The 25,191-nt window shown below is 43.3% G+C and overlaps 1 protein-coding gene across 6 annotated transcripts in view; it reads right to left on the bottom strand.

Moving 5' to 3' along the window:
* Positions 1-25,191, bottom strand: part of ANKRD17 (ankyrin repeat domain 17) — a 118,905-nt gene that overhangs the window by 36,538 nt on the left and 57,176 nt on the right. For 3 of the 6 annotated variants that reach the window (XM_066574051.1, XM_066574053.1, XM_066574054.1), the window contains exons 4-19: positions 22,830-22,977; positions 22,229-22,376; positions 21,881-22,114; positions 21,402-21,496; positions 21,048-21,285; positions 18,267-18,458; positions 18,034-18,143; positions 17,872-17,959; positions 17,068-17,195; positions 16,463-16,606; positions 16,231-16,333; positions 11,654-12,409; positions 5,426-5,574; positions 4,378-4,489; positions 2,124-2,269; positions 406-548 (exon numbers count right to left, since the gene is read on the bottom strand). In XM_066574051.1, coding sequence (XP_066430148.1) covers positions 406-548; positions 2,124-2,269; positions 4,378-4,489; positions 5,426-5,574; positions 11,654-12,409; positions 16,231-16,333; positions 16,463-16,606; positions 17,068-17,195; positions 17,872-17,959; positions 18,034-18,143; positions 18,267-18,458; positions 21,048-21,285; positions 21,402-21,496; positions 21,881-22,114; positions 22,229-22,376; positions 22,830-22,977 — 2,934 coding nt within the window. The remainder of the gene's footprint in view (positions 1-405; positions 549-2,123; positions 2,270-4,377; positions 4,490-5,425; positions 5,575-11,653; positions 12,410-16,230; positions 16,334-16,462; positions 16,607-17,067; positions 17,196-17,871; positions 17,960-18,033; positions 18,144-18,266; positions 18,459-21,047; positions 21,286-21,401; positions 21,497-21,880; positions 22,115-22,228; positions 22,377-22,829; positions 22,978-25,191) is intronic. The other 3 variants (XM_066574052.1, XM_066574055.1, XM_066574056.1) reach the window with 3 other exon arrangements.

The following is a 25,191-nucleotide window of genomic DNA, read 5'->3' as shown; positions in this document are numbered from 1 at the left end:
AGGTGTAAAAAAAATATTCTTAATGAAAAAAAAGCTGCAAACGGGCTTTATTAAAAACACTCCTTCCCCCTATTCTCTGCCCAGGGAATCCAGCTCCGAGCAACCATGGTCCTCCAGTGACCTCAGCGATCATGTGCCCATAACACTGGTATATATATCTCAGTGATTGAAGATATTATGCTAGGAGTACAGCAAACGGCCATTGTGGCCACCAGTAGTATGAGGAGTCACTATTGGCTGCATGCCATCAGACAGACCCAGGACCTGCACTGCCAGGATAAAGTTTTGTTGTTTTTTTTTGTTTTTTTTTTTTTAATTTAACAAAAACCTGATAATCCCCCAAACATCAAATTTCAATGTCACTAAATGTGGACAAAAAAAAATAAAATAAATACAAGCACATACCTGGAGTTGATTTCAGCACCAGCATTCAACAGGATTTTGATGATGTTAACATAACCGCCGGAAGCAGCCAGGCTTAGAGGGGTATAGTCTGAAACATTTCTATGTTCTTTATTTGCTCCACGAGCCAACAGCAGCTCAACTACCTAAATAGGAACAATTTCACAGATGAGTAAATCTAAGGGCCCTTTCACACCACAGTTTTTATGTTCAGTTTTTTTGTGAGCCAAAACCAGGAGTGGCTCCAAAATATGAGAGACATGCAAATCTTTCCATCATACTTTCTCTCCACTCCAGGTTTTGGCTCACAAAAAACGCAGTGTGAAAGCGCCCTAACAATGCTGGTTTCATGCATAATGTCCTGGTAAAAAAAATACACCGTATAAGACGACCCCCGACTTTTCGTCTTATATGCCGGGAATACAGTGTGGGAAAAAAATCACCTTCGGCGGCGCTGCTGCAGGCTGTTGCTCCCTCGTGCACGCTGGCAGAGCATTGCTTTCTGCAAGCGGGGCTTGAATGCCCCACCTCCAGAATGCTAATGCTCTGATTGGCTAACGCCAGACTAAGTTAGCCAATCAGAGCATTAGCTTTCTGGAGGCGGGGCATTCAAGCCCTGCTTGCAGAAAGCAATGCTTGCCAGCGTGCACGGGGGAGCGACAGCCTGCAGCAGCGCTGCAGGTGGGGAGTATTGATTTTTTTTTTTTTTCCGGACAGTGTATACCCGGCGTACAAGACAAGACGACCCCCGACTGCAGAGCAGATTTTTCGGGGTTAAAAGGTCATCTTAGACCAGAAAATAAGGTAGATTTATATATATATATTTTCTGATAAGGTGATACTTTTTCTGCAGTATTCTATCAACAATGAGAAATTTAAAAAATATATATAAATACACACACACACACACACACACACACACACACACACACTAATACAACCGAAGAGAAAGTAAAATCTATATCAATTTTGCTTAATCTAGTGTTTGCACACGGATTGTGACTGAATATATATTATTGAGTTGCAATAGTTATGTCAAAGCATTAGATCGAGCAAAATCAATCATTCCGCAAGACACTCGCCACAATTTTAAAGATTTGCCAGCAAATCTCGTGTCTTCCTTGGAGAAAACTGGTTGTGCTCCAAGTTCCCGGTCGAGCCACGTTAATGTGACCAGTGGACTCCTGTACACTCGACACAAAGTAGTTACTCAGGGCAGCGCTGATTGCTCAGTCACAGTAACATTTTTGCTGGAAACACTAAGTGCACATGTGCAGAGACGCAAGTGCTTCTGCGGCAGACACTTCTGGGGGCTCATGTTCTGCCAGAGATAGTTCTCACTCACACAAACATTTTTGCAATCTTTGGTTCCTATGAAATTTCTTTGGTAAAAAAATGAAAGCAAGTAACAGGACTGCAGACGTATTAACCAACTACACCTTGTAGAAGCATGTCGTGTATACCCCAATCTATTTGCTGAATTCAAGGCTTTGCGGTCACATTTGAAAACCCCATAATGTAACAGCCTTAAACGTTTTGGAGTAGTGAAGGGTGGTCACTACATTAACCTTAGTTGACAAAAGTAAAATTACTGAAAATGTGATTCAAATATCTATAGGTTTATATACGTACATGAATGTGCAAGAACCTAAAGAAAAAGCAGGTAAAAATATAAATGTACCGTGCCAAAACGTTGGTTACCATTAAAATTGTTCAAATACCTCTTGTCTGCCTCCAGAGCAGGCCAAGGATAACGGTGTGTCTTTGGTCCTTTCAGACTGAGCTTCTATGTCAGCACCATTGTCCAGCAGAATTTCAACCACACCAACATGACCGGCAGTTGCTGCCAAGATAAGAGGTGTAAAACCTGAAAAACAAAAAGCAGTTGGATTGTGACTACAAGTACGGGTCCGGTTACACCAAATGATGACTTGAACGAGTGAATGACATCAGAGATTTGTTCGCTCATGCAACCTGTTTATACAGGCAGATACAAACGAGAAATTGTTCAGTCGTTCACATTCACAATGAAACTAGAACGCCAACGAGCCAACAATGATTCTTACACTGCATAACATGGACAAATGAAAGAGTAAACTATTAGGAGTTTGTCCATCGGGCGTTGGCTGCGTTAAGTCTGAACAATTATTGTTCGCTTTCGCTTGTTTAAACGACAATCGTTCCTCCAAAAAGGGCCTTTACTTCAGTGGATTAATTGGAAAGCAAATCCAGACTTCCTTAGGCCTCATGCCCACGGCCGTGGCGGACTCCGCTAGTGGAATATCGCTGCGGAGTCCACCGCAGCACCCCCCCAAAACTCCCATACTGGATCCGCCGCGTTATTCTCGTCCCTCAAGCCAGTGCACATGCGCAGTACAGCGCATGACGTGCCGGCAGTGCGGGATGATGCAGCCGGCGGGGACACGTAGTCACACGATACTTCCGCTGTGCAACAGCGGATGTATAGGGTGACGGCGCCAGCCGCACGTATTACCGCGGCAATTAGAGCATGCCGTGGTTTGTTTCAAGCTGCGGAATTCCACAGAGTGAACATTGCGCTATTAGGTTTAAAAGAGCCTATAAGCTGCGGCATAGCGTCGCGGATTTCCACCGCGTAAAACACGGCAGAAATCCGGCCATGGGCATTAGCCCTTAGACTGCATCACCATTCCCAAAGACAGCTTATAAACTGAAAACACGCTCATACATTGTAGAGCAGCCATAACCTCAGTTTTCCTCCTGCTTCTTTATACCCGCCTTCTGAGAGCTATGTTTATTAGTTTAACTTTTGTTGTTCCATTTCTCCAGCAACTGATTTTTTTTTCTGGGAAGACTTGTATTTTAGGATATATGTGCTATTTCAATTACTCTCTTCTCCAAGAAAATGGAATTAAAAAAAGCAAGCAGTAAATCTGGCAATTTGATAAGCTTTATTCTGTGGGTCAGTACAATTGCAACAATATCAAAGTTATATAGTTTTTTTTCCCCTATTGTGCGAAAGTAGCAGAAGCTAAAAAACAAACTTTGTCGGTCCTTCTAGGAGAATTAGAGAATATGCAATCAAATCCTATAATATACTGCAATTCTACACTATTGTATTAGGCAGGGCTTAATAGGAGTTACAAGATTGCAGACCTGGTGGCCACTGTAATCCTCCCCATGAGCACGTGCTGGAGAAATGGGAGAGAAAGGGAGCAGCCGTGTAACGGAGAAGAACCCCCCCCCCCCCCCCCCCCCCCCACTTCAGGAGTCAAGTAGCGGGGCATGGATTTTTCTAACCAAGTTATGGCAGCAAGTCTCCAGCCAGTTTCCATTGCAGATGGCGCAGACTCAAGCTCCTGAGCCCCCATCACAGTTCTGCATATGTACGGCTGCTATGTAACTTCCTAGAAGCAGCACTCTGTGTGTATAGCAGTTGTCACCAGAGGGCAAATTTTACAAAAAGATTCATTTTAATCCACTGTCAAGATCTAAAAACCCTTTTACACGCACAGATAATCTTTCAAAGGACTGAAAGATTTAGTGAGCTATTCGCATAAAGTGTTAATGGCCATTAACACTTTATAATCTTCATTTGCATGTAAAAGGACCTCCAGGAGTTGTTTAAACACATGCCCAGCTGTGCAAATAGCTGCCGACACACCGCATTGTTCTCCTTGCAGCTAGTGTATACATGCAGCTGGGAGAACAACCTGCAGTCTATTGAAAGATAAGCGAAATGTATTTGCTCAGTCTTCAGCGGCTGAATGATGGATTTTATGTGAAGCAATTTCCATCATTCAAAGGAAAAGTGCACAATGCCCGTGTTTACATGTAACGATTATCGCTTCGGCCGTTTGGACAATTTCGAGCGATAATCATTGCGTGTAAAAGGGCCTTAACACTAAGCATGGCCCTCAATACCACAACCATGCTAAAGTAAATCTGCATAGTTATTAATGGAAAAAAAACCAAATAAAACAAAAACACCTTTACCTTTTTTATCTCTGTGTTCAATGTTGGCTCCCCTTTCCAGAAGAGTCTGCACAAGCTCTTCATGTCCACCAGCACAAGCGAGTGTTAAAGCAGTATCATGATTACTTTCAGTCTGTTATAAGAAAGACTGCAATTATGATATAAAACAAAAATATCCAAAAAACATACAACTTCTTAAGAGACAATCCTACTGCAGAGACAATCCTACTGCAAATGTAGATGGCGGCCAAAGTACAAAATCTCAGGGCTTTAAGACTGTGCCGACATTTCTAAAAGCAGAAACCTTGACATGAACTGTAAAATTATCCCAACCAGCCAATCACAGGCATGGTACCATTAAACTCTCAGGTTGACAGAACAGAGAAAGCTTAAAGGGGAACCTGTCACCTGCCTAAAGCACCATAAAAACTTGTGGTGCTGTCAGGGCAGGTGACAGGGAGCTGGGTGATTAGTTTTTCTTTATACTAGTCAGCTTCTGCCACTGAAGTCTGCGCACAAATATCTGACTAGATTCAGTGAGATATCAGTCCACAGCGCGGACGTCAGCAGCGGGCACCATGGGACCCGTTTCCCTGCCCCAATAGCACCATAAGTCAGTCTGCAGCGCTTTATGCAGGTGACAGGTTCCCTTTAAACCTACACATCCAAGGCACAAGGATACCAGAAATATGGGAAACTTCCCGTCAGTCCATACTGTAACATGTTTACAATGTCCGCAAATACAATGGATACTTTAAAATAAACTGGAAACCTTGAATATTCTCTAGGTAAGGGGGAATTGAACATTTACCGCGTATCTAGAGGATATGCTATGCAAAAGTAGGCTTCAAATCAAGTGTCAAGTTAACATTTCCTACCTCTGTAAGTGTCTGATAGATGCAGCCCACGATGTGGGATCTGCGTGTAAGTAAATAGGTGTTTCCTGACCTGCCAGGTGAAACATCCTCCATACCAAGGTGGAGAATGAACAGAGGTGGCCGTACATGTGCCTCTCTCCATTCACTGCTATGGGAGTTATGGAAACAGCCACGCAGTTTTAACATCTTACCTGTGCATCAATATCTATGGAAGGGTAGATTGGTAGCATTGCTGAAGGAGATATAATGGGACTTGGAGTTGGCGTCTGAGGTTGGGATATGGAAGTTGCAATGCTGTGGGTAGGAGTGTTTGAGATTGCAGACGTTCTTCCACTCACTGCTGTTGAATAAAATATCTAAACTTAGTAGGGATAGAAAAGAATAAGGCACCTGTTTGCATCAAAACTTAAATACGAGGTCTGATGTAAAAACGTGACGATGGAGTAGATGCACAAAGAGTAAAAACCAAAAATCCCTAACATTTACTGCCTCTGCATTGAGGCTCAAATTCACATGTTCGTTGTGGCTTCGATTTAGAATGGAAATCATGATCAAATCACACAACGGACCCCGTTGGCCTATGAGGCTCGTCAAGTTTCACCAGGAAAAATATCAATGTGTGCAAAAGCTCCGTTCTCTACAGCATTACATGGACATCAGAGGCTCAGAGTCTAATACGCCAAACTAAAAAGGAAGCTTTGGGACAAGTGGACAGCACTTAATACTCGCAGGCCATTTAACTATATAGGCCCAAGTGTTTCTACTGTCTGCTCTATTCATTATGCAAGTACCACAAGAGTTGTCAAAAACCATTTCACTTTTGACTTCATATGTAAACTTAGTGCATCTTCCTTTTAACCTACTTTACCCATTTTCAGATTTAACAGTATAACCAGAGGCTCTTACTACGGGACTTAAGCTGGCCATACAGACTCGTAACAGCTACACCCACCGGATTCAGCAGGACTGTCCAATCTTATGTACATCGGGGCTTCCCGACTACCCCCAATGGAAGATGTCCGGAGACTTCAGGATCATCAAGTTGGATTTCTAATATGCCTGATCCTTTTGTTCCTGGCCACCAAGCGTCTGGGAGTAGTTAGTCTCCATTCAGAACACATGCATTACTGGCCAAGCATTCATTTGTATAGTGCATGGGTCAGGAGAGCCGGCTATGGCATATCTCATGTGTACGGCCAGCCTTCGACTAAGATTACGAGTTCTAAGCTGACCAGCCTACATTACCAACCCAGCTATATAATCCTAGCATGTGAACTAGACTTATATCATCCAGCTTTGTATTTCAGTATACTCAAGAGCCATCTTTGTGAAAAAACAGGAAACCCGCTTCAGAACATAATGCATTACAGAAGAATTCACATCACATAACAGCTGCAAAGCACTAAAAAGTGTCAAAGGGGCGGAGTTCAATTTTTAAAGCATGGGTCTACCAGAGAAAGTGAGGCAGGAGAAATGGTGAAACATCTTCAAAGAGGTTCTATGCCTTTTACAAAGTTTGTTTTTAAAAGAGGCAATGAGTCTTCAGCAAATAAGATGTATTCCTTGTATAAATGCAGCGTTCCAGAACCATAATGTCGCAGGGGACGTAGATAGGTCTCACGCGCCACCAATGGTTCCAGAGCGGTTTTGCACTTCGCCAGTGTCGCTTGGTGACCAGCCCAGTGCACAGCCACCTGGGATAAGTTTGTGCAGATTTGCATCCATCTTTAGTCTTTGCCTTGGTGTTGGCCCCAGCTTACTTGAAGTTACATTGCTTCAGGTAAAAAATTGGCAAGGGGTCTCGAGAATTTATTTTCTTTTTGAGGATGTTGCACAATGCTAACAAGGTTGGGAAATCCAGTTACAATGAACAGTTATACAACCAATTCCTCATGGCTTTCAAAATCTCTACTTGCAGCCATTAGATGGGAAGAGTAAATTACTGTGAGTGGTAATAAATGTGTCGAGGTCACGGTGATCGCACTGCTGTAGCATTACAGTCACTACAAGATGACAGTGTGTCATAGAAAGGAGCCTAGAACTTGTGCATTACATGACCAGGACAAATTGTCAAGTTATGAAGGCTCCAATTGAATGACTGCAAGAAAAGATCTTGAAAATTATGAAGTAGTGATTGTACAACTTCTACAATAAAGAAGCTTTATTTGCTGAAGCTACGATGCCCCTTTCAGGGTCTGATTACCTCCAACCACATTCACCTACATTACTGAATGAACTGCAGTTACACTTAAGCAGCTTTACATCTAGGAGATGTAAACGTTACATTAGAGGTGACACTACTATAAACTCCAGTCCTCATGCGCCGCACCCCCCCCAAGCCATGTTCTCAGGATATCCTATAGAGGGGACACCTGTGGCACTGACAATTACATCACCTGAGAAATACTATGGAGTTCTTGAGAACCTGACCTGTTGGGAGGTTGAGGACTGGGGTTTGGGAAATGCTGCTCTAGTCCAAGAGCCAGCTGTATAACACCAGGGGTCAGAGCTTTGTAGAAATCAGAGGAAAACCCAAAATGTTAGGTGCCCTTGGTTGTCTGACCCCTGGGATCTCTCAGCTGTTTTATGGTTTAGTGCTCCTTTAGGAGAATGTTACGGTAATAGCTTCAATGACTTTGTGAATTAATGATGTGACAATCAATATAAGATCAATGGGTGTTCAAATACCAGATCCCCAACACATCAGCTGATTGAAGAGTCCGCAGTACTCAGATTCCAGTGTCCTTTTTATGGTTTACCAGGCACAGCACTGTACATTTTGCAGTGGCTGCACCTGGCATTACAGCTCAGTCTTATTCACTTTCATGGGATTGAACTTCCACAGCGCTGTGCCTAGTAAACAATGAAAAGATCACTACGCTCAGAGCGCCCTTCAATCAGCTGATTGGTTGACTGCCAGGAATCATATCCACATCAAGCTAAATTGGCATCTCATCCTTAACCCCTTGAGTGGCGGGTTTCCTACCACCCTGTCGTGCCCACCAGGGCAGGTTTTTTAAAATGGTCTAATCATTGAATTTCAACTAGTTTTGCAGTTGCATCTCAAGAGCCATAACTTTTTCATTTTTCCATTGACATGGCCATGTGAGGGCTTGTTTTTTGCGGGACAAGTTGTGATTTTTTAAACAGGGGGGAGGAAAAAAAGAAATGGGGAAAAAAAGAAAAAAAGGGGCCATGTCATTAAGGGGTTAAATAATGTATTAACTTCCTTCTCTGGGTCATTACGACGCACACGGATACCACATGTGTGATTGTATTTTTGATCTTTTTACAAAGTAAAGGGAGACAAGTTTTTTTTTTATTTTTTTAATAATTATTTAACTTTTTTTTTTTTTTTAATTTTTTTTTTTTGTCCCTTTAGGGGACTTCCACAGGGACCCATCAGGACCCCTGATCACATTCCGGGGGTCCGATGGTGACAGCCCTTTACATGCTGCAGTGACAGCCCTTTACATGCTGCAGTCACATAGACTGCAGCATGTAAAGAGTTAACACAGCAGAGATCGGAGGTTTTCTCTGATCTCTGCTGTAAGAGCTAGTACCTAGCTGTCCTCTGTCAGCTAACAACCAGCTCTCCCTGCCACAGAGACCATTGGCTTGCTTCTGACAAGCCGATGGTCTCTATGGCAACTTGTAAACAAAGCAGGACATTGCCGACATGGCAATACCTTCTGCTAGTTTTTCAAAGCCCTTGCTGTGTTCTCTGTGGGTCTGTGCAGGCAGAGCACACTGTCACAGCTTGTGGCATTGTGCTCTGCAGCTCCCATAGTGATACATAGCCCGGAAATCTTCCGGGCTATGTTGCTATGAGCAGTGGAGCTCGTCCCGGAAAATTTCCGGGCGTGCCACTCAAGGGGTTAAAGGGCCACTCTGGCAAAAAAAAGCATTTTTTCCCATCCCTGCCCCCACTCACCTGATTGCCTGTTACACTCTGGAGGTCTTATCTATATATTGCAGTCACCTCCCCGCAGTGCAACCTCCTGTCTGATACTTATCAGGAACCATTGAGACAGATTTTTTTTTTTACTTTCACTTTCAAGCCAATCCCATGATGCAACTGAGGCTATACCACTGTTGCTTGCTGTGGGGAAGTTTAATTACTACTTTCTATATTCGCCTAAATACAATACAGACCAAACGTACACAGTCAGGAGGACGATCTGTAATAATCTGTATTAGAACTGTGTGACAGGAGCTGTGCAATCATCAGCAAGGCCGTATTCACACGAGCGTAAGCTTATATGCGGCATAGGTGCTGCGCACGCATCAGCAACGCAGGAAAGTAGTGCAGAGTTTTGGCGTTTTCTTGTGCAAGCTAATTGCACACGCCAAATACGCACATGTGAACATGTGAACCCACTGAAGTCAAGGGGTTTTATTTACTGCATATGGCAGGTGCACATTTTTTGAGCACAAAGACGCTCGTGTGAATTTGGGCCCAACTGTGATAGGAGGGTCTGTGTCCCCTTCTAGGTAGTCTGTGGTACATGCCATGTAACAGCATAACGCTGACTGAGAAGCTGACTAGTTTCAGACATAACTCCAAGTAGATCTGAGCTGCTCAGATTTCAGATCATACAACCCTCTGAGGAGAGGGGGGCCAGGATTTTCAGACAGAAAGAAATAACCAAGGTAACACTAACCAACTTCTATATACTGGGGGCTAACATGAAGGAATTTAAAAAATATATAAATAAAAACCACCAGAGCGGCCCCTTAAGCATGGCCATAAAGGAAGATCCTGCAAAAGTATAGAACCCCTTTGAAAGAGATTTCTAACCATTATTTAAAGATCGAGAAGCAACAAACAGCAAAAGTTACATAAAAGTTTAAACGTGTCTGTTACTTGAAACTAATGAGCATGAGATTATACAAGAGTTAGAACATACATTGCATCAAATGCTTACATCTACACGGTATACCTCCATGACTACAAAGAATGTTCTACTAAACTGAACCCCTCAATTTAGCTGACAGGTGGGTGCCCAATTTTCTTTGTAAAAAAAAAACGATTAACACCACTAAAGCCAATAACTATCTTACAATGAGACAAATCAAATGGAGGAGATAAGAATCACACTGTGGGAAGGATTCCTGCCGTATCTTCTCAGGGGATTGTGCAGTGCCATGATCACAAATCTGTCAAACATGCTCTTTTGGTGCTTTCAAAAACCGCTGAAGTACTGTTACATTATGGTGTCTTAACGATGTCCACCATATATAGCTGGTTAATATCGGTACATTACCACGGCTTGAAAAAAAAAGTCACCCAGGATAAATAAACCAGAGGTGAAGTTCAGTGGACTAGAGGAATCCATTAACAAAATTGTGCATCCATTCAGATCAAGTCTGATTTCTCGCAGCAGTACTAAAGCAATTTTGCCATTCTAGGTTATGGTCGTCAGAGCTAAGCAAGTACTCAGACTGCCGACACCAGGTTATTAGAAGACCAAGTTCATGTAAATCACGGCACCATGCTACCGGCACTTTACTGCACCAAGATGTTCACTACAAAGGATTAGCTAAACCTACAGGGTGACCTATCCGAGCACTTCTACACGTCTCGTGTCCCATTCCCAAAATTCACTGGACTGCCTCAGTGTAGGTTTTTTTTTTCTACTGCATTTTAAAATCAATCAAAAGCCATTACATTTGGTAAGGCTGAAAACAAGGGATGTTCTGAAAACTCCACAAAACTACTCTCAAGTCGGGCTGATAAGTTTTACTTGTTCCATCAGTCTTTTTAGTGTAGAATTTGTAAGCTATGTAATTAACGCTTAAGAATTAAACAAAAGAGGGAAGTGGAGTACAAACACTTAAGATGGGTTATCCTACTCTACAACCTTTATCTGTCCACAGTATAGGCGATAAATGTTTTATTACTAGGGGTCCGAATGAAAGAACCACTAGGGTTTTTGGAGAATGTTGCACCCCAGTTCCTCCAGGTTTATGAATGACCACCACACCATTGACGGTGAGGAGATAGCAGGGCATATCGCTCACACGGTGAAGGGAATGGTGATCAACTCCACTCAGAGGACTTAAGGGTGCGCAGCTCTCGTGATCCTGGGGGTTCTATGGACAGACCCTCAGCAATCCAAGATGTAGCACCTATCCTGCGTACATGTAAGTGTTTTGGATGGGACCACCTTCAAGAAACCTGCATACTTGTGTATAGTCTATTTTGGTGCACGTCATTAACTACAGTTCAAACTGAAAAAAACTACTCAATTTATTGTACAATAGGCTGAAAATGAATACAAGTTAATTGAAGACTTCTCACAGGATGTGAACTACGGTCCCTGCTAAAAAGTAAAATGGAATAATAATTAATTACTCTACAATCATTTGCACATGTCAATAAAGCCACAAGGAGGCATTTTGATCATCATACCCACCTGCCATGATGTCATCCAGCGTGTCAGTGAGGGTCTGAGCAGGACTGGCTATCATTAACCCTTCTTGTGTTTCTGCCAAGACACCTTGCCCAAGCCCCGTTAGCGGTGCTTGACCCAATTCTTGCTGTCCCACTATAACTCCTTGGAGGTCTGCAAGATTTGCAATAGGCCCAGGGGATAACGTACCTGCTGCCAATGGCAAAGCTTGAGGCATTGCCAACGGCTGCATGGGAGTAAAGCCCATAGGTACTGCAGTCTGCTGGGAGTCCTGCTTGAGCAGGATGGTGTCAACCTGCTGTAAGTGGGCATAGTCTACCTCTGTGATCTCGTCCCCATCCCCTACTGGAGTTAGCAGTCCCAGATGTTGGCAGGACTGCTGCTGCTGTTGCTGCTGGAGCTGGATTCTCTGGGCTTTAACTTCTAAGTACTGCTTTTTAAGCTGCTGTTGGGTTTTTAATTGCAGCTCTCTTTCTACTTTTTGGAGCTCCTCCAGTATCTTTTGCTTCTTCTGGATCTGTTCTTCCCGGGTTTTGTTCAACTCCTCTATTTTTTCCTTAGTCAACTGATCTGCATGGGCAAGCTCCAGGGACTGTAACTGTGCATTCTTTTCAATGGCTTCTTTGATCCTCTGCTCCAATTCTGTCAGCTTCCCCTGAGCTTCTTCTACAATGCTTTCTGGAGACTGACTGCTGATGTATCCCTGTGCATCTTGGCCGCTGTCTGGCACATGGCCACTGGACTTCTGCTTAGATGCAGCTGTGTGAAAAAGAAACCCCTCAGAACCAAATGGAAGCGCAAAAGGAATGGTAACCTCATGACTGCTACTGCCAGACATGGGGAGACTTGAAAGGACAGGCACATGAACGACATCCACACAACTATGACACTATTACAAATGGAAAACCCAGAAAGCAACCATATACTTTTAACAGTACAAATGCATTCCCATAGTATTAAGAAAGTGATGGAAAAAAACAAAACAACCTGTCTGTCTATGACCAGTCAGTGATGATGGGTCTTATGTTCCATGCTTTTGTAGTTATGAGATAAATTGTAAATTAGTCAGTTGCAGATTTCTATCAAAATCGTTTGGGGTGGAATAGAGGATTTAAAGAGCTTAAGTGAAGGAACCAAATTCACAGTTATGCTTGTGTCCACAGTCTGCGCTTTAAAACAGACATTGCAGCTGCTAGGTTAGTAATGGGGCGACAGAAAATCTGGCATCTTACGCACCGTAATCTCAGTATATAGGAGTTTGAAAAAAAAAAATATATAAATAAAAAACTTGTCCAAACTAAAATTTCTGATGGCCAATAAGGGAAAAGTAGGAAAGTCTTCGGGGAAAGGGAGGGGGTGTTGGCAATTAGCTAGAATGCAAGTTCACTGTATAGATACAGAGATTACTCTGGCAAAGAGTTTCAATTTGACACAAATTTCTTCTTTAACCAGCAATACCAGTTTTATGTAGGGCAAAGTGTTCAAACGTGTAATATAGTACTAAGGCCCCCTGCACATGGGCGCCAATTCTGCAGCAGGATTTCCCACTGACTATCCGCCCGTGCCCGCCTGCATAGGATTCCATTACAAAATGCAATCCGATGCACAAGGCCGCGCTTTGTCTGCGTGAAAACACACACGCGGAAAACAAATCGCGGCATGCTCTATTTCTGTGCAGGTCTCGCAGAGGCACACACAAACGTCAGTAGTGATGGGCCAGCTCCGCTCTGCGCACGCGCCAGCTGGCACATCACAGAGCTTTGGAGACGCCGGGAGCGGGTGAGCCACAGGGCTGTGCAGGGGCACGGGTCTGCATCCCACTGCGAGAACTCTCGCAGCGGAATCTGACCCTGAAAGAATTTTTTCTTTCTAAGGCAGGCGGCCTTAGAAAGAAAAAAAAATAATAAAAATCTACAAAAACATTGCAGGTACGTTATTTATGGTTTTTGGTACAAAGCATGCACAAAGCATGCAAGTCCCATCAGATTTAAGTCAGCTCCTGGAATTATATAAAAATCCCAAGTTTAAATGCTTAACCCTTTCCATTCTAATCTGGGATTCAGGGTTTCCTAAAAGGCTCTTTTTGCTGTTATACAACAGTACCATCTGCTGGCTGAAGCCAGTGTGTGCGCCAGAGAGGCTCTGACAGCGAAGTGGCTGGCAATAGACGGTAAGAATACCCTGTCTGACATCTTTAATGTTGGAACTGTACAAGCATCAATCAGAATGTAGGAAGATGTCAGACAGTGGATTGGAAAGCATACATCCACTTTTAGAAATAATTGCTGCTAATTTTCTGGTTACTTAGAAAGAAATAGGCCGTTTGACAAAGTATTTGAGTATAGGCCTGTAATGTCAAGCACCAGTATGCAGTTCAATCTTTGTCCAAGAGGCTTTTTCCTGTATACCCAATATGTGAAAAGAGTTGCTGGTAGTTCTCTTCTAGGCAATCCCCCTCCCCCTTCCCATTTAAAGGGCTAAAAGTAAAGAGAACTTTGAATCTATACATGTTCTCTCACTGCTGGGACAGCTACTGATCACTGAAGGGGAGGGGGGGGTAATTTGGAAGTGATCAGTGGTAGTGCAAGCAGTAGGGTCCCTAACGGCTGACATTACATATCCACAAGATAGTGATTAAGGGTGGGACAGCACCTTTAGAGGCAAGAAGCTGGTATTGCTGTTTGAAGAGAAATAGGGGACAGTAAATATATGGGAACACAGGTTGCAAATAAAAACAAAAAGCAAAGTCAAGGTATAAAATGGTACACAATAAGAAAACAGCTCCACCAACTTAATATATACGTTTTTTAAATTAATAGTATGCTAGAGCTTAAAAAAAAAAAATAAGGATGGGTAACCCAGCAAAACTTTGCTAAAGCGAAATAAAAAATGTACTAACAGCAAGCAAAAAAAAAATTATATGGAAACATGTCACATCCGTGCGGAGAAGCTGCAACCTTTAAAGAGTACTGATTTGAGAAGTAAATAGATGAGAACCAAATGCCTATATTGCAAAAGGAAGAGACCAATATAATATGGGTCTTCAAGCTAGAAAAGAAATATGTCACTAGCATGACAAATCTGTGTAAACCCTCACAGAAGCAAAGTACTAAGCTTCATGCACATTAGCGTTCAAGAGATCTGCTCTCCCATTCATTATTTGCCAATACGGGAAACACTCCTAAACACTTCCTTCCTTCGGGGAGGGGGGGGGGGGGGGGGAAAGAGACATTTATTTTTGGGAAGAAATCGCCATGGACTTAAAACACTTACCCAAAAGTGTAGGGGGAAGAAAAGAAAAAAGTGACAAGACCCCACAATAAAGGGTTTGTACTATGCTTATAGCTTCCCACTGACCTACAGCCAACACCTGGCCACGTCATTTCACGCCTCCCTTCTACCGGGATGCATTTCCAGCTAAATGGAAGAACACATAGAAGAACACATCTCATGAATGTGTGCACATGCATCTTTAAAGGGGTTGTCCAGTTACTTTTTGAAGTCTTAATGGCTAATGCATGTGTGAACACACATTCGTTATTACTCGTCCTCAGCATTGCAGCCCCACAGTTGTCCCAGTGTCAGCTGGCAGCACAAGTCAAGAGACCGCTGCGTCCTCATTCTCAACTCTTAGCACCCAGGTTTGAGCGTTGATGCCAGTAGAATGAGTGGCAACGCTGCAGCGGTCACCTGACTTCCTGCTAGCGACTGGGACAACCGTTGGGCTACAAGGCTGGCTTGCCGAGGGCTGGTACGTACTGCTATATTTTCACATGTGCACCTGCCATTACATTTTCATAGAGTAACGGGACAGCCACTTTGAAGTGAAAGAAAGCAGCACTTACCCTGCTGAGTACATCTGCAATATGATCAATTGGATATTAGTGCTTCATTGGTTTGGGTCCAGCTGTGGTTTATAGCTGGAAATTTTGGAGGGGAAAAGTTTGCCATTTTCATTCACTGTACAATTCCTACTGACCCATGTACCATATAGAGCGTCTACACGGAAAACCTAATGACAGGAGCCAGCAGCTGCCAGATATTAGGGAATTAGATTGCAGCTGGGACAAGCCCATTAGCACTTCTAATAATTACAGAGTTACTCAGCACTGCATGGGAAAAGTTAAAAATGAGTATTTGACTGCATGTAAAATCAAGCCCCACAATATATAGTTGTTTTTAATATCAGGCCCAATGTCTGCAAAGCAATCTTACTTGAAAGCAGCAATAAAAAGGTTTCCGATTTAAAAATATTTCGATTCCAATTAGGATAATGGGATATGAAGGCAAATGGCAGCTAAGATAGACTAAATACTTAGTGTATTATACTAAAAATGAGCTCTGCAACAAAAAGGTTTGGTGATTGAAAAATGAGACTATTTGGGAAAAAACAAAAACAGTTATTTAACTGGATCACCCTCAGTGTTTTGCAGTACGCAGCCATCACAGAGCTCCTCAAGTCTGCTTAAAAGATATATAAAACAAACGCAGTGGAGCATCTTGTGACTTATTACAAGTTAGCATAGACAAGGACTAACGTAACAGCAGTAGAGTAAAAGCTCGGGGACAACGAAACTGACCTTTATTTCTGATGGGAAGGTTTGTAGCAACATTTGCAGGGGGTTTGTCTGGCTCTTGGGGTGGGACAACCATTGGCAGTGCCTGCATTGGAACACGGGGAGCCTAGAAGATTTGTAATTTGGGATTTAAAACGGTATTTTTTTGACTGAAAGGTAAAAAAAATATATAACACTAACAATATCCTAGAAATTAGGGGGAAACACAAAACACAACCAGAAAACAGTAGATTACCCGATTCAAGTCATGGGAGGGAGGGGTGAACTGTGTAACATCAGGTGGGGGAGCAGAGAGTAGGTTATTAGGATAATCCAGGAGGTAGCAAACCACACTGGTATGACCTCCTTTGGCGGCTTCAATTAGCATTGTGGATCCATCCTAAAGAAGGAAGAAAGAATTGAGTGAATATTAAAAAGCATTAGGTTTTATAAATAACTAACAAAAGGGGGGGGGGGGGGGGGTTAAAACTCTTGGAAAGACAACTGAGGGGAGGAACAAACACTGGCTGGTTATTAGGCCCAGAAAAGGTTGATCCTTAAGGGGGTCGAAAAGTGGAGATTTGACCACTGGCTCATGTAGTCTTAGAAGATCAATTGTCCCCTTTACAAGCTGTAAGTCATTTGATTATACGGTAGAACTGGAATACATTAGCTTGTTCTTACTGCTTATAGGCTAAGTAATAGTTGCTATAAATGACAGTTTCTATTATGCTGATAGATGCCCAAGGCAATGCCATGAAAAGTTATCCCTGGAATCCCCCATTAATACATGTTCACTAAGGGCATAGTTTGGCTTAAACACAAAAACCTTAGAACGAATGTGAAAAACCCATTTTGTACCTTTAACCTGTGAGTTGGATCAGCCCCATGAGCTAAAAGCAACTCAACCACAGCCAGATGCCCACCAGCACACGCAAGAGACAGGACAGTATGGTCATTGTTCAATGTTGTACGATTCACATTTGCACCTAGAAAAAAAAAATATGGTATTAAAACTCATTCACCTACATAAAACTTGGCAAGTCAATTTAGCCCATTTATGACCACTTACGCTGAAGCTGGAAACAAATGGTGAAGATATCATGTAAGGGCAACGCAGGACAGATGGCCTGGCTTGCTCTCTCCAATTGTTTAGTTTTACTATACAGTTGAACTAAACCATTAGTGAAATAAGTTCTTCTTACACCAGCTCTGGTCCTTGATAAATGTTAGAGGATCCGACCAACAGGACCCTCGCCCATTGCTAGAATGGAGGACCTAGGTCCCATTTCCCAACTACAAAAATACTCCTTGCCTCAATAATCGGGAGGTGTCAGCTATTTGAGAGTGGAGGGGGTTCCCAGCAATCGGACCACTCAGATTAATGTTAATCAACTATTTAATGGATGCGTGATTAAGGTCTGTTGGAATACCCCTTTATGGCCAGCATACAGAATTCAATCACACTACAAACCAGTCTCCTAAACAGTCACTTAAAACAGGGGAGTTTGTCATGATCATGTCACATAAGACTTGTTTAGGAAAGAGCCGTGGATTACATAGAAATCAAACCTAAAAAAAAAACCTGATCAAGTCAAGCAGGCGGAAATGGACAAAGGTTATTTGAAGTAATAAAAGCATGACTCGTCAACTATGCAAATGTACCTTTGCTAATGAGAAATTGAACCGTACAGACATGTCCAGCTCTTGCAGCCTTCATCAATGGGGTCCTACCTCCTTCAGATTCATGCTCCTGATACAAGACAAATATATTATAACTGGCTCTTTTAATTCAAAGAGGCCAAGCATAACTTGTAAGACACCTACCAGATCTGCACCAGCCTGAAGTAGCACATCTGCCACATCAGTATGCCCGTTCTCACAAGCATACGTTAGAGCCGTGTCCCCGGTTGCAGTTGTTGCATGGACATTCGCTCCTGAAAAGCCAAACGCAAACAAAATTTTGAATCCTGTCATTGTTGTAAGTGCTGTTACCTTAAAATGCAGACACATTAACTGGTAATCTGCAATGCAAATAATGCAGAACACCGAGAACATACCAGCTGCAAGCAAGTACTTGACCAACTCCAGGTGACCTTCTTGTGCAGCTTCCATCAAAGGCGTAGAACACCCCAGCTCTATATCTGCCCCAGCTTTAATGAGGAAGTCAGCAACTTCTAGAAAACCTCCGCAGCAGGCCAGAGTGAGGGCAGTTTCTTGAGTCTCTTCAGTTTGAGCATTAATGTTTGCTCCTATTGAACAAATAGTGATTGAAAGAAAGGCATATTACATTATCGTCTGTCTAGGACAAAGTAAAAAAAAAAAAGTCTACTCTTTAGGTTCTAGTTTGCAGATGACAATTTTTTTTTGTCACAAAAACTAAGTATATTTACACACTTTTAAAAAATTATATATGTATTTTTTTGTGTGTCCCATAGGCAGGAAAAAATATTTGCCATCTGCAAACTAGGACTTAGGCCGCCTGCAGACGAGCAGGTCGGATCCGGCAGCGAGAATTCTCGCCGCGGGACCCGACCCGAGAGCCTGCAGAGACGAGTGCGTACTCACCCGCGCCTGGCGGCCCCGGCTCTTTCATGTGCCGGCTGGCACGCAGCCGCCGCATGCGCAGACCGGAGCCGGCGGCCGGGTGAGTGCGAGCCCCGCACAAAAATAGGACATGCCGCGGTTTGTTTGCCGCGCGAGATTTCGCACAGCCAAACCGCGGCCGTCTGCATAGGAGTGCGTATTGTAATGCACTCCTATGCAAACTTTCAGTAGTGGAAATCTCGCGGGAAATCCCGCCGCGGGATTTCCACCCGTGTGCAGGCGGCCTTAAGTAAACTTGATGTAAAAGGAACAGACACAAACTAAATATATATATAATTTTTTATTTATTTATTTTGCTTGCTCCTTTCATATCCAAGTGCGGTTTTCTTTCTTTTAGGGTCTGAGGTGGAATGTTATTGTGTTCCATTAAAGCAATACTACAAAAACTTCATGACACTGCCTCCAAGTACCACAATCAAGGCAAAAACACTGAGGTTCGCTTTGTAACTATGTAAATATGGCAAAATATAAGAAAAAGAATTTCAACCTATATGTAGTCTACTGCGCAATTCTGCAGCGTGCAAGAAACCGCGGCATGTTCTAGCTGCCATGGAAAAACGCGCAACCAGCTTCCATTGTAGTTAATGAAAGCCGGCCGTCACGCGGTACTTCCGCTGTGAGCACAGCGGAAGTATCGTGTGATCACCGCCCACTTCCGGCACATCGTGCGCTGTACTGCACATGCGTGCCGGCTCACTGGATGGGATTCGAGCGGCTGATCAGGAGTGGCGAGTAAGGGGTCTTTGGGGGGCCGTGACAGACTCCACTGCTATATTCCGCTGGCGGAGTCCGTCACAGCCGTGGGCATGAGGCCTAAGGAACATATACTTTTCAGCAAGGGGGCTTGATAGATGCAGAGACCCCTGACTGCGGCTTTAATGATACGTCAGTGCGCTGATACAACGCGCTGCACGATCATCAGAAGAACTCTGCAGCCATACATACCGCGGCTGCAAAGTCGGCCCTCTTCCTGCCCAATCAGCGTTCAAGCACACGTCTGCAAGGCACCATTGAAATCAATGGGAGCGTTGTACCACGATTAGCACAGCGTTCAAAACACCACAGTAATTACAGTAAAAGGCGCTCGTGAGTGTGGCCTTAGAGACTAAAAATTACTAGGAAATATTTTTTCCTGTTCTGTTGTCTAAACCCAGGGGCGTCTTAGAGTCTGAAAAATAAACGGTTTAGCTTCGAAAAAGTTTGTTAAGGAACGATCTGATAAACTATGTATAAATACATCAGGGGACAATACACGGATCTCTCCCATCATTTATTATACCCAGGACTGACTGCAACAAGTGAGCGCTCCCCACATCTAGGGGAGCAGTGAGACAACTCAACCCTCTGCCTGAGGACGTGTGAAGGTGAGGACGTGTGATGGCGAGCTCCCTAAAGTTTAGAAGGAGCCTGGACGCCTTTGACTGTAACAATATTAAACGTTTCAGACACTGGTTACTTCAGAAGGGTCGGCGATCCTGGGATTATTCAGATTGGCAAATGAGGAAATTCCTAAACTGACTTCGACCTCATTGGAGTTTTTTGCCTCCCCTGGATCAAAACTACAGGATAATAAGCTGAACTAGATGGACATGTGTGTTTTTTCAGCTTTACATACTATGCCACAACGTTCCCATGTTTGTGATGTTATGCCTCTGGTCAAATTGACTGTGCATTCCTGTGCCATCATTACAGCTGCAAATTCTGGCCAGAGCGTAGGCCTGATCAAACTAAAAGGCACTTTTATATGAGACATCTGATGCTCCTAAGCAGTGATGATCACTCACTAAATGGAGGCTGTGAATGCAGAGATCTGTTCCGGCCACATGCATCCATTCCAAGCAAACAGGTAGTCATTCATAGATGGACTGCCTGTTTACATGGCCCAACAGTCATTTGGTTTTAAGGCATGCATAAAACCAAGTGACTCTGACCAGTGAGCGATTCTGCTTCACTTGCCCTATCAAGTCCCTTGTTTACACGACAAAAGTTGCCCATAATCGCCCTTTTAAGCGATTACTCAGGCGACTGTTGGTCCATGTAAAGCACCCTATCCATATGATTAGGACCTGTTAGTTCAGACTCATGGATGGGCTGGGATTTGCAGCAGTAGAAAATTGAAAACAGGAAAAAAAACTAAACAATGACTTTTCTGAAAGAAAAAGATAATTCTACCACGGCAATTCTGAACATCCACCATAGCAAAAAACAAAATTAAGTTACACAAGAATACTTACCCTGCCCAAGTAATAATGCAACCATTTCTTCATGTCCTTCCCGTGCAGCTTCCATGAGAGGTGTGTAGCCTTCATCATTTACCTCCTCTAGATTGGCACCCCGCTCTATGAGTAAAGCGGCGAGCTCTACATGGCCACCACAAGCTGCAAGAGTCAGTGGAGACTCAAACGAATCAGCTGGCATATTCACCTGGGCTCCACTATCTAGCAGCAGTCTAGCCACCTCTACATGGCCGTCCTATATATGCGACAAAGATTATTGAAGGGAGAGAAAAAAAATTAAAAAAAATAAGAAAAAAAGTTATAATATGGCCAAGCTGCTGAATCTGACCAATGTTTAAAAGGTTTGCTTACCATGCAAGCTTCCATTAAGGCAGTGTGCATCTCATCCGTTTTATGTTCTTGGTCGGCTCCAGCCTCCAACAAAAACCTCACCATTTCTAAATGTCCTATTAGAAATAAGACAAAATACATGACATTATGTACATAACATAAAAAGGATGCATAGTAAGTGTGCAGCTCAGAGGTGTAACTTTAAGCTTCTGGGCCCCCATGCTAAATCTATAACAGGACCCCCAACTATAATGCTTTATTCATAGTATTGGGCTCCCTATATGGATAAAAGTGGCCTTATGGGCCCCCTAAGGATCCTGGGCCCGGGTGCAACCGCATCCGCTACAGTTAAGCCCAAGCTCAAGCTACAATACTAGGAGTTTAAAAAAAAAAAAAAGTATGCGCAATTTACAATGCTTAGATTCTGTCTAGCTGGAATAAAACAGTCTCACATGAAGGCAATTATATGGGAATAGATTTCTACATACTGCAATAATTACCTTTATAGCAAGCCAAAGTAAGTGCACTCTCTTTAAATTCATTGGAATGAGTATTAATTCCAGCTCCGTTCTCCAGGAGGATTCTGGCCACTTCCACATGCCCTGCACTCCCTGCCTCCATAAGAGGAGTGTGACCATTTTCGTTGTGGTCCTCAATGCTAGCACCCGATTCCAGCAGCACCTTTACAACATCTACATAGCCGCCAGCACATGCATAGGTAAGTGCTGTGTTTCCTGGGGGGGAAAAAAGAACAAGTGGATTGCAGCGCTGCAGGAGGGCAATACTACTTCTAAATGATATATCATGTTTACAGCTAAAGAGATATATATGGGGGAAAAAAAGGCAACCTGTGGATGACTGGGAGTTCACATCAGCATCATGAGCTAGGAGCAGCTTCACAATTTCAACATGTCCCCCATTAGCAGCAGCCATTAAAGGCGTAATGTCTCCTTTTATACCCCGATCTTCAACATTAGCATGCATAGCCAAAAGAACCTTAAGAGGAGAAAGGGGGGGTGGGGAGAAAAAAAAAAGAAAGTTTAAGGATTTCATTTATAGCATTTTCAATAACTATAAAGTGCAGGGTGCTGCTTAACGACAGCTTTCCAAAGTAGTCTGCAGTCAGCGAGTCTTTGGATATTCCATTTCATAAATGAATAGTGGATACAACTTTCATCTTGTGAAGGTTAACAAAGATATGTTTTTAGCGCAGAAGTAAGAAAAATATGACATTTTCAATTTCAGAAAACTGATATAGCAAAGTAGAAAATTTCAATTATAACCGTTTAATTTTGACCTTTCACCGTTTTGCCTGCAGAGCTCACTGGTGGTAATGCAGACTATTCTACACAAACATGTCTAAAGACTAGAACTTTTTGTTTTGTATCCAGATTGTAAACGATAATGATGTCTTTGTGTTGCATAAGGAAAACATGCAAATGTTCTAACCTGTGCAAGTTCATAATATCCAGCAGAACAGGCAAGGCAAAGGAGGGACTCCCCTTCCTCCGTGTGCTCGTTAACACTGCGGCCTTCAATCAGCAACTTCCTCACAGCATTTACATCTCCTTCAGAGCAAGCTTCTGCCAAACTGCGGCTGTCAAAGCAAGAGAATTATGGATTAAACATCTACCCATGATGCAAAGAGAAAAATGGACATCTGCAAACGCCTAAAACTGAGTGATTTCATATTTATAAGATGAAAATGCAAAAGGCTGCTCCTACTTTAATAATAATAAAATCACGTACAGTACCAAGGGAAGTTTTAGCTCAATGGGCAAAAACCTTAAGGCCTCATGTCCACTTGAAAAATACAATCCGCGCAGAATCTGCTGTGGATTTCCGCGGCTGATTTGCTTTAAACGGTATTTTTTTTGCATGCAGATATCCGCACACATTGCCATCAATGTGATAGCAATGTTGCTGATCTGCGGCAGAATGGAGCATGCCGCGTTTTTTCTCCCGCGTGTGAAAAACGCAATTCTTTTAAAATGCCATCCGCGGGTGCAAAAATCAATTTAATGGACCACGGATGGCCAATGATTCCCTATGGGCAAAATCCCCTGCGGATTCCGCTGCGGATTCCACGGCAGAAATCCGCTGCGGAATCCGCAATTCCATTTAGCTAGTGGACATGAGGGCTAATGGCTTCCCCACAATTCACCTTTAAAAAAAAGTTTTCTGAAAGTGCAGGTACTTTTGACATGTCAGACACATTTTAAAAGTTTTGATTAGCCGGGGTCCAGCTGCTGAGACGCCCTTTGCTTGCTAGAATGGTGGGGCTGCAGCGTTCACCCAAGCACTGTGCGCCCTCCGCTACATTCGCTTCTTTATGCCTGCTCCTGGCAGCCTCAGAGGTGTAGAGGAGCTTCCGTTCAAGTGTCATGGCAGCCTGGAACCTAGTCAAGGACTCCAAGGTTAACAAACAATTCTGCCTAAAGCCACACTTATTACTCAAAACACATTCAAATGATGGCTTTTGAGCAATAATCGTGTGTAAACGCTTTTATCTTTCACTCTTAGGCTGAACAATGATTTTTAGGTGAGCATAAAATCAATCAATCATTCAGCCTGAGAGATAGCAGGGACCCCCCTTGTATTCAGCTGACAACCTGTGGCAGCCTGTGTGAAGACAAAGCAGCTGAGTGCAAAGTTCAGACCACATGCTGGGGATTTGCAAACAGCTGATGGAGGTTCATTTACATATAATTGAAGGTAATAAACTGCTAATAGACATTAGTGTCCATTAGCAGTTTACACAAAACGATCGCTAGTACTGTCAATCTTTCAATAGTTTGAAAGATTTTCTTTGCGTGTAAATGAGCCTTAATAAAGTGATCCTCCGGTTTCAGGACAAAATTCTGTCCTGGCAAAGAACAGTAAGGCTGGGGTCACACAGGGCGGATTCGCCGCGGTTTTGCCACAGATTGCCGTTGCATATCCGCACTGCGGCAAAACCGCTGCGTTTGCAGTACAATGCAGCACAAATGAGATTTGCCAAAAAGCTGTTCTCACAGGACGGATTTTTTCCGCACAGCCGTAGTGCGGAAATGCAACTGCGTCGCGGTTTTAAAAGATGCAGCATGTTCATTCTTTGGTCGTTTCCGCAGCGCTTTTTTGTTCATAGACCTCTATGGACGCAGCCAAAACCGCACCAAATACGCGACAAAAGTAAAAAAGCGCTGCGGAAAAAAACGCTTGCGGATTTTTCTGCACGAAAATCCGCAGCAAAATCCGCAAGCCCAAATTAACCTTTGAAGCGGTTTTGCCGCAGAAGCAGTTCTTCTGCGTCAAAACCGCAACGGAAAAACCGCAGCAAAACCGCAACAAATCCGCCCTGTGTGACCCTAGCCTAAGGGGTTTGTTACCTGCAGTTCTTCTCTGCTATCCCTCCATTCTGGGTCCTGTTTTTTTAAGCATTCAAGGCGGCAAAGCCTTCAAACCATCCAATCCCCACAATGCATTGCTAGCATTAAGGTCCATCTACATGTGACAAGCTTTCAGGCAAACTATGCCCAACACTCATCCCCGTGTATACTAGCTCCTGTGTAGTTACACAGAAACAAGTATCAGTGGATCTCACACAGTGCAGCCAGCAGGGAGGCGGGCGGCTTGCGGGAGAGTTCTCTTCCCGCTCCCCCCTTCACTATAATCAGCAGTTGTTTAGAACTGAACGGCTGCTGCTTACGCTGAACGATGTAGGGTTCGGTTTTCAAGTATGCTGAAACTAAAAAACTGGACGGCTCTCGCTCAGTCTCTGCATGCATTTACATGGGATGACTATTGTTCAAAAACCGCAGGAGAGTGGGGT

Source organism: Eleutherodactylus coqui, chromosome 7 (genome assembly GCF_035609145.1).
Source record: "Eleutherodactylus coqui strain aEleCoq1 chromosome 7, aEleCoq1.hap1, whole genome shotgun sequence".
In the NCBI taxonomy this organism is placed as follows: domain Eukaryota; kingdom Metazoa; phylum Chordata; class Amphibia; order Anura; family Eleutherodactylidae; genus Eleutherodactylus; species Eleutherodactylus coqui.
The sequence above is the reverse complement of the archived record's forward strand: the minus strand, read 5'-3'. Positions and strand labels throughout refer to the sequence as shown.